Source organism: Musa acuminata, chromosome BXJ3-5, assembly GCF_036884655.1.
Source record: "Musa acuminata AAA Group cultivar baxijiao chromosome BXJ3-5, Cavendish_Baxijiao_AAA, whole genome shotgun sequence".
NCBI lineage: Eukaryota > Viridiplantae > Streptophyta > Magnoliopsida > Zingiberales > Musaceae > Musa > Musa acuminata.
Genome location: NC_088353.1, coordinates 8,345,374 through 8,355,003, shown reverse-complemented (window position 1 = coordinate 8,355,003; position 9,630 = coordinate 8,345,374). Strand labels below are relative to the sequence as shown.

General features: G+C 33.5%; 1 protein-coding gene across 1 annotated transcript; it reads left to right on the top strand.

Annotated features, from left to right (window-relative positions):
* Positions 1 to 589: 589 nt before the first annotated feature.
* Positions 590 to 4,015, top strand: LOC103985039 (large ribosomal subunit protein eL37z). The gene is made up of 4 exons (XM_009402653.3): positions 590 to 710; positions 840 to 975; positions 3,242 to 3,343; positions 3,780 to 4,015. The coding sequence occupies exons 1-4, from the start codon at positions 708 to 710 to the stop codon at positions 3,824 to 3,826; spliced, it is 288 nt and encodes a 95-aa protein (XP_009400928.2). The 5' UTR covers positions 590 to 707; the 3' UTR covers positions 3,827 to 4,015.
* The last annotated feature ends 5,615 nt before the right edge of the window (positions 4,016 to 9,630 follow it).

Below are 9,630 nucleotides of genomic sequence, written 5' to 3'. Positions count from 1 at the left end.
AACTCCAATTCTCAAAGTGTGATAGATTTCAAATAACGAAACGGATGATGATCAATTTAGTATATCAATCTTTATGAAAAAGCTAATTTTAGCTAGTTGATAGTAAGGTTCACACTTACCTCATTGGACCCGATAAAAATTATTTAATCACTGATCTGACTTGACTCAGCCTATTCACAATCCTGTCAGGTAAATGTCGATAATTTTGTTCGCTGATATGACGGATCTGATCGAGATTTGGATCGATCTTATGTACGCCTTTTTTTTTTTTTTATCCTACCTCAGTTTGAATCGAGAATTGGACAGTGCAATTAAATCATGAGTTTGTCTTTTTCGTATCTGCGATAACGGAATCAAACACGATTGGGAAAAATCCTAAAAAATTGGATCTCCATCAACATTACTTCGCAAGACATAAACGAGATTTTTACCTTTTCTAATTTTTCTCCTTTATTTCATTTTTGTTTAGAAGCCCGCCTCCATTTTGATGCATCGACGTAAGCTTCAACGGCTAGGATGTGTTTCCTCGCCGAGTCCGAATCGCGTCAGTCAGCTTGAGGGCTCGGATTGCTCCACGCCCGCGTATAAAAGAAAGAGCCGAACCGACTTTCTAGGGTTTTCAGTTCGCCCTTCCCTCTTTTCCCTCTCTTGTTCTCGATCGCCGCCAACCCTGAAGAAGGGCCGATCGAGGAGAACACGGACGCGCGATGGTGAGTAGCCCTCTTGAATCCCTGTCGAGTACCCCACCCTGGTTCCGTTTCGCTTCCTCTGATTTCTCTTGGAAGACACTCGCATCGATCCTTGACTCTGATTGACTGTGTGTCTTCTCTTGGCGGCAGGGTAAGGGAACGGGGAGCTTCGGGAAGCGGAGGAACAAGACCCACACTCTGTGCGTGAGGTGTGGGCGGAGGAGCTTCCACCTCCAGAAGAGCCGGTGCGGCTCCTGCGGCTACCCTGCCGCTCGGATCCGCAAGTGTAAGAAGTGACCTCCGTGTCATCTTTTACATTTTTCCATTTAGATTATTGCTTTATATATATATATATATATATATATTTATATTTATATATATACACACGTATGCGACGAGCTTGGAATACGAAGGGTTTGGCCAACTGTCGGCTGAAGGGCATTTTTGGCACTCGGTGCTCGTGTTCTATTTACACTGTTCATCTATTGTCCCTCGAGTTTGGATTTGTTATGTCAATGACGGCCATCGGTCCTACGTCTTGTAGCTCACTCAATCCGACCAGAGTAGTCGCCGTAAAATCCTCGACCTTATGTCTCTTGAAGCAAAGTTTCCTAAGTTGGTTTAAGGTTCCTGCAAATCTAGTGCCGGACTATACCTGGTGAGGTCCCTGAATGCTAAGGTGTGGAAGCTTAGTATTAAATGTGGGAGATAGAGAGTTCGCCCCCGAGAGAATATTCTCCAGCAGATTTGATTTGGAGGATATTTTCAATTAGGGTTTGACACCGATGTGGCAAATGCCGTTGGGTTATTTTGGTCGGACTTGCTGAATAAGATCATGTGTCGAATTTGATTGGTGGAGAGTCTTTAATATATCAGGATTTTTACTGTGTTTGTAGTTTTTTTAGTTTTTAGATCATTTAGTACTTTTTAAATTTCTTTCTTTGCATGATGAATGATGATGTCTGATAGAAAGAACACGAAACTTGTGCTACTATTTGCACCTTGAGATCTTTTATTTTTGGGATTGATGCTTTCTTAAATTTTAAGCCAGTTTCTTGGCTTAAGAATAGTTTCCTCTATATGTTAAAAGAGCCTTTTCTTAAGAATAGTATCCTACCTTAACATTCCATCTTTATGAAGATGGAATGTTAAGGTACGATAGTGAGCAGTTTGGTCTTCTTTTTCATGATTACTTTGTAAATGAGAGTATGATGTTTAAACTGGGTTTGTTATTGGTGGCTTCTAAATTGTTCTTAGTTATGTATTGCTTTAGTTAAATAGATTTTTGTAAGTTTGGTGTTGGGTTCAAGTGCTCTATGCTTGTTTTTGATGGGTAAGGGAAAATATTTGAAGTCTTGGCTCAGTATGTGCCTAACTCTATAATATTTTGTCGCTGTTATTTATCATCAGTTGATGGGTTCTATGTGTAATAGGTACTATGGGTGCAGTTGGGAAGATATTTAAAATGTGCATTGAGGACCCAATATACATTTCAAATGTGAATTGATGTTTGATAATTTTTTTTAAATCACATCTAGTTTGGATATTACATTGGAAATGCTTAAATGCTGATGCTACCTCAAGGTAGCATTAGCATTTCAGCATTTGTGAGATGCTAGTTTAATTTTTTAAATTCCCAAAGTATCCTTATAACTTTATCTAAAATTTCATGATTATCAAAATGACTTAGTGATAAACCAACATGATTTATATTTTCTAAAAGGTGTAATTTTATTTATTTATTTTTAAAGATTATTTTATTTTTATTTATATGATTATATATTTTTATTTATTATATATTTTTCAAATCGCATCTGATTGGATGTTGCTTCGGAAATGTTAAAATGCTGATGCTATCTCAAGGTAGCATTTCAGCATTTGCGAGATGCTAATTTAGTTTTTTAAATTTAAAAAAAATATCCTTATGACTTTATCTAAAATTTTAAGATTATCAAAATGATTGAGTAATAAACCAACATGATTTATATTTTTTATAAGGTGAAATTTTATTTATTTACTTTTAAAGATTATTGTATATTTAATTATATTTTTTATTTATTATATATTTGGGCCATATATATTTTTTATAAGATTACATACTTTTATTTTATTTATTTATTTATTTATTTAAATGAAAATATGTATTCATTTTTGTAATAAAGATTAAAAATATTAGAAGGGTAAATTTATCACAAAATATTTAATGGATGTTTTAAATACAATTATACCAAACAATACTTATGTCAATACACATTTAAAATATAGTTTTATTCTATTATTTATCAAATACTCAAAGCATTCCACAACTGCATGTTCATTCAAACCTCTTTCTCCAACTATACATTAAAAATGCAAATGTATTCCCAAACGCTGTCTATATCTGTTCACCTTCTTTCTTGTGGACTTTGTTTGCTGAATGCATGGACATGGATCCTCCATATCAAATGATAGTTACCTTCTTATGTTTGATCTCATTTTGCTGAGTCTTTTGGTATCAGTTGTCTGTTCTTATAATTCATCTTTTTTATGCTGAAAATGCCTTTTTGCAATAGATAACTGGAGTGTGAAAGCAATTAGGCGAAAGACAACAGGTACAGGAAGGATGAGATATCTTCGTCATGTGCCTCGTAGGTTCAAGAGTAACTTCAGAGAAGGTATTTTATTTATTGATTTTCATTCTACTTGATTGGTTGGTTGATTAGTATCAATCGGTGTTTAAGTTTTGGCCTAATTGCTTCCTGGCCGTGCTGGAAGGCAGGTGCCAGTTTTACATTCTGTGTGAACCTGGTGTACCCCTGGAAATGAAATGAAAAGAAAATAAAAATAAGTGGGGACTTGAAAGTAAACATTATCATTACATTTTGTAATCATAGCCAGCCCGAAGTAGTTGGAAAATCAATGTTGTTAATTATAGCTGTCATTGCAACTGAAGTGACAGAATAAGTCTACTATTGAAGATGGAATTGTAGTATGTTCGTTTGGATGTAATATGATAGACTAGATTGACAAGATAACTGCCAAACTGGTCTTCCTGATTTTTAATTCTACCACACTTGTAAACAGTTAGTATAATTGGATCTGTTTTTCCAGGGACCCAAGCAACTTCAAGGAAGAAGGCTGCATCTACTGAAGTTTAAAAGGATAGAGACAATGTCTTTTCTGTTGGATCATCATAAAGTCTTGTTTATCAGCTACTCTTTGTTTGCGATTCTTCTCTTCGAACATTATTGTTGAAGATAAAGCTTATGCAATTTTTAACATGCTTGCTTGGAAGACAATATTTTAGTAATTGCAATTTTGAATGAGATATCCATCTATTGATCTTCTGCTTTGCAATGTTTTAGGCTGTCTGGCGTTTCTTCCAATCAATTCATATTCTGTCAGTTCTCCTTTCAATGGCCTTATATATCATAAGATCCAGTTTCATTGTTTATGGTCTAATTCTTGTCAGCTGTCTCGATGTTGTCTGATATTTTGTTGTGATTACTTATCCATTTTATTTAGACAGAGCGTAAGTGAAAAGATTTACGCTGGGAACTTTGCATTCGGAACACCTTAATTGACCAAATTACTGAAGACGATGTTGCCATTGAGGTGTGGCCGGTATGGCAATTTGTAGTAGGTTTTGAATTAAGTGTAATTTATCTAATAGAGTGTTTCATTTTTTTTTACCTTATAATTGTTTTGATATAGGGTGTTTTTCATAAACATCAAAATTTTACTCATAGATCCTTTAAATCTCATTAGCCCAAACCGATTGAGTCTTTTTCTCTTTTTTGGAATGTCAGATGCCCTCCATTGTCTCTCCTCATTTATCTCCTTGCTTTTTATTTACTTCCTCACTCTCTTCCTTTTCCCTACTCTCTTCTCACCTTTTCTTTTTTCTCCTCTTGTTTAGCCTCTTACATCAACCTTACATTTTATATGATAATTTAAAATAAAATATGTCAATTTTGATATATAAGATTTTAAATGCATAATAAAATAATAATAAGCTGAATTCTTGTTATAATTATGTTCTAGTAGAGTTTAAAAAAATTTAGATCACTTGGTTAAAGTTGATTTCGTTACAGTTAAAAATAAATTAAATTATATTCATCATAAAATATGTTAAAATTAATAATTAAATATTTACAAATTTATTAAAATCTTTGTTAGAATCTATTCCAGTAGAATTGTTCAAATTTAATTATGTTGGGTGGAATGTAACCTGTTATACTAAAAAACAAATTAAAATATATTCATTCATACAACATCATAAAAACATGTTAAATTAGATAATTAATTATCTTAAATTTATAAAAAATAGAAAAAATATGTAATTTTTATTGGAAGGATGTTATAGTACAATTATGAGAATTTCAAATGGTTTTATTGAAGTTAATCCTATTATACTAAAAACTAAATTAAGATATACTCGCTTATAGAATATATCTAAAAATATATAAATTTTGATAGAATAAGGTCATAGATTTATTATAAAATAGAAAAAAAATACAATACTTGTTATAGTCATGTTTTATTAGGTTTGTAAGAGTTTGAGATGGTTTGGTCAATGTTAACCTGTTATATTCGATAATGAACTAAAATTACACTTATTTATATAATTTATCTAAAAATATCAAACTTAATGATTAGTTATTCTAAAATCCTATTAAAATCCTTTTTAGATATATCTTCTAATTTGTTTACAAAACCATTCTAATAGAAGATTTTTCAGTGAACTTTACATAGAACACTTTAAATTTGTATATCCATGCCCCATATGATTATAACATATTTGTTTTATTTTTGAAGGATATAAATGCATTATGTTTTAATTTTAGAAGTATTTATAGAGAAGAAGGAGGTGGTGGAGGGGAAGGAGGAGGAGAAGAAAAAGTAGAGGAAGAGGATATATTAATAAAATTAATTGAAATAATTAGAATTATATGCAACAAAATATAAGAATTTAGATTAATATAAATGGATGAGTAGTGGTGGTGCATGGATGAGGATGAGGAAGTTTGTTAGGCTATTGAGTGGATGAGTTGGGTTGTTAGGCTAAGTAGGTGATTTTTTATTTAAAAATTTATATTTTATTTTTTGGCTATTATAAATATGTGCTTTTAGACTTATCCAAGGTACTACATATTTGAACTACTAGTTCTTCCTATGTCTTCTCTCTTTTCTTTCTAAAATTCTATATAAAGTTAACAAGTACCATATTAAAGTCTAGTTTAAAGTAAGAACAACAAATATCCGTCAATTTAAAAAGAAAAAGAGACTAGCAGATCTACAAAGTCAAGAAAAAAAAGATGACAGATATTATTGTTAAGTATTTTCAATCAACTTTTCTCAAGGTGAAAATTATCAGTTTTGAGATATTAAAATAAGAACCTTGTTTATTTCGGATAGTAAAATTTGTTAGAAAATGACTTTGCTGAGTATGATTTGTAGGATCTCAATATCATTGAAAATAAAAAAGTTCAAATGAATGAGAATATGCAATAAGATGCAAAAGCCCTTTACATACTACAATAAGCAATAGATGAGTCCATATTTCCTCACAACATCAATATCAACAAAAATCTAAAAATATTAAAAGGTATGTTTAGAGGTACAAACAAGTGACACTTGAGGCAAGGGATGAGGTTGATCAAATGAGAATAAGATGAACTTTAATGAAGATAATAAAATATCAATGCTTTTATTGTAAAAAAATTAGATATATCGAAAAAGATTGATGATACAATAACAAAAATCCAAATGCTATTCTTTTCTCTCATTGCAAAAAATATTATCATCTTGAAAAAGATTATTAGAATAAAAATTAATCAAATTATCATAAAAAATAATAGTGAGAAAAAAGATAAAAAAAATACTTTTTTATGACATCTAATGATGAATATTCTAGTTCTATATGAACTTGGTGTTTGGATAGTAGATATAATAACCATATAATAGGTGATACAAGTTTGTTTCACTTGTGGATTGATCAGGTCTGTAGTGCATGTGGGAAATGATAGATAAATTCAGATAGAAGAAAAAGGAACACTTGTCGTTAACACCAAATTCGGTAAAAAGTTTATTAATGATATGATATTTGTTTTTGAATTCAAGAAAAACCTTATTAATATAGGGCAACTATTGAGAAAAGATTATTATGCTATTTTTTATGATGAAAAATATCAGATTTTCGATAAGAAAACTACAAAATTGATAGTAATTACTAGAATGACAAAAAAAATTATTTCCTTTATTGTTCTTCGATTTTTTCCTTACATATAGTTACTACTATTGTTATTGATGAATCAATACTATGACACAAAAAATATGATGGATGAGAACGGTTAAATCAGAATAATTTGATAGTTGATTTACCTAAAATTTAGAATAAAAATATTATTTATGATTCTTGTGTATTTGAAAAATAGCATAGATTTTTTTTTTCAAACAGATTATTATTGGAGAGTCAAAGAATGATTAAAATTAATGCATGTAGATATTTGTGGGCTTATGCTTAGAGGTAAATATTTTTTATTATTTATAGATAATTATAGAATAATGGCATGGGTGTACTTTTAGAAGAAAAAAAAAAGCTGAATCCTTTTGTGATTTAAAAAATTTCAAGGGTTATATTGAAAAATAAAATAGTTATTTTATTAATAATCTGTGGCCTAACAGATGGAACCATCGATGGCACAGTCTCCGAGACTATGTCAGGCAGTGGTATCGCTATTCTAGGCAGTGGTACCACGCAGATTCAGTCTTCAAGATGTTAGGATCGGAGCGGCACTAAGAGGGGGGGGGAGGTGAATTAATGTAGCGGATTAAAACTTGTAAGTTCGAAAATGATTCCGTAAAATGTAAAGAGATTTCGCTTTGATTATAACTTGAGTAAAGTAAAAACCAGAAACTTGCTGTTAGGTAGATAACGATTGCAGAAAAGTAAGTACTCACACATTCAATGAACACGCTAATTTAAAGTGGTTCGGTCAAATGACCTACATCCACTTGCGAAGTCTTCTTCAATGAGGCTCCCAAATTCCATTAGCAAATCTCTTTGAAGGGGAAGGATAAATACCCTTCTTACAACCTTTTACAAGTGGTTCATACTCTTACAATTTTTAAAGAGGAAGACGGAGGTGAACACTCAAGCAATTTAAGACAATACTTGTTAAAGACTTTTCTAAGACGTTTATCTCAATCTATTGCTTTCACAAAAGTTGTAATCTCAACTGAGAATTGAGGGGTATTTATAGGCCCCAAGAGGATTCAAATTTGGGCTCCAAATTTTGAATTCTCTTAGGTTTCCGAGGCTGGCGGTGCCACTGCCTGTTAGTGTCTGACATTGACAGTGTACTGGCGGTGGCACCGCCCAGTCCGGCGGTGCCACCGCTGGACCTCTCGGGTGCTGGGCGGTGCCATCGCTTAGTCCAGCGGTGCCACAGCTCAGTTCTCGGGTTCTGGGCGGTGCCACCGCCTACACTATTTCAGCTCACTAGTTAGGCTCTAAACTTGGCCCAAACTAGTCCGAACTCGGGCCCAATTGGCCCATACTTGGGTTATAGGATTAACACATAATCCTAACCCTAATTAATGTGCTAACTACGAATTTAAAGACATTTCCTAAGCTATTACAAAGTCCGTAAGTCAAGACTTATTCCGGCGAGCTTCCGGTGAACTTTCGGCGATCTTCCGATAAACTCTTGGAAAACATTCTGCGGACTCCCGGTAAGCTCTTAGACTTCACGATTTGATCTTGGCGAGTTCCAATGAGCTTCTTCAGCAAGCTCCGACCTTTCTCGGTGAGCTCCGCGAACTTCCAATGAACCTTTCGACGAGCTTCCGAAAAACCCTTCTGCAAGCTCCCTACTCATTCTCGGCTAGTTCCGGCAGCATTCCCGATGAACCTTCGGACTTCCGTCGAACTCTCGAACTTGCAACGAATCCTTCGCGCTTGACTCTGACACTTTGTTTCACTTTATGTCTTCGTCGTTATCGTAGTTATCCTGCACACACAAGCTAAAACTCTACTCCGATCTAGACAATTATTACAACGCGAATTGATATTCTATTGCCCGACATGTCATTGGTTGGCGCTTCGTCCGATTCTTCAGCGCATCATCCTCTCTTGCGGCTTGTTGCCCAATCGACGGTTGACCTCTGCAACCCCGATATCCTTGGCGCAATTCCGCTCTCCTTGGCCTGATGCCCGACGTCCGAAGCCTTCTGCCGTCCAATATCCTGACGTGATCTCCTCCGGCGCAACGTCAATTCCTCTTGCGTCAACTGTCTAATCCTGATCGAGTAGACCTGCATCACTCAAAATGCAGTTAAATATCTAAACACAATCAATTAGTTTCATCATCAAAATCCGAGATTCAACAATCTCCCCTTTTTTGATGATGACAACTAATTGATGACTAACGGAGTTAACCTTAACTCCCTAGAGTTTAACCAAACTCCCACTATCAATATGCCATTGATAGAACACTTGGATTATCCCAAATCCAAGTAACATTCATCATATGTTATTTAAACCATCATGTAAATATATAAAATATTCAATTCAATGCATGAAGTCATCAATATACTTCTCCCCCTATGTCATCAACAAAAAGGAGAAGTAGCTCTAGCTATTTTAAAAGATATATAAGTTTTTGCAACATGAAGCTAGATTTTCATCATAACATATAAGCACAAAAGCATAGCAAGATTCTTAAGTTCAATCATGGCAATTCAACACTTGAATTTTTGTGCAAGATTGCACTTTGATATAGCAAATTTCTTCGTTACAATGATCGAGCTAGCAAATTCTTCGTTCTAAGTGTGCAAGCTAGCAATAACTTTCTCCCCCTTTGTCAATGTCAAAAAGAAGGAGAGGAACCAATGATTTAGACTTTTACATCAACTTTGCATCAATCAATATTTCAATCATCACATGATGCATACAAGA

Bases quoted from the DNA above. Each gene is read 5' to 3' on its own strand.
- LOC103985039 (XM_009402653.3), top strand. The intron at 976-3,241 runs GTAAGAAGTGAC...TTTTTGCAATAG, and splicing joins TGCCGCTCGGATCCGCAAGT to ATAACTGGAGTGTGAAAGCA. The intron at 3,344-3,779 runs GTATTTTATTTA...CTGTTTTTCCAG, and splicing joins CAAGAGTAACTTCAGAGAAG to GGACCCAAGCAACTTCAAGG.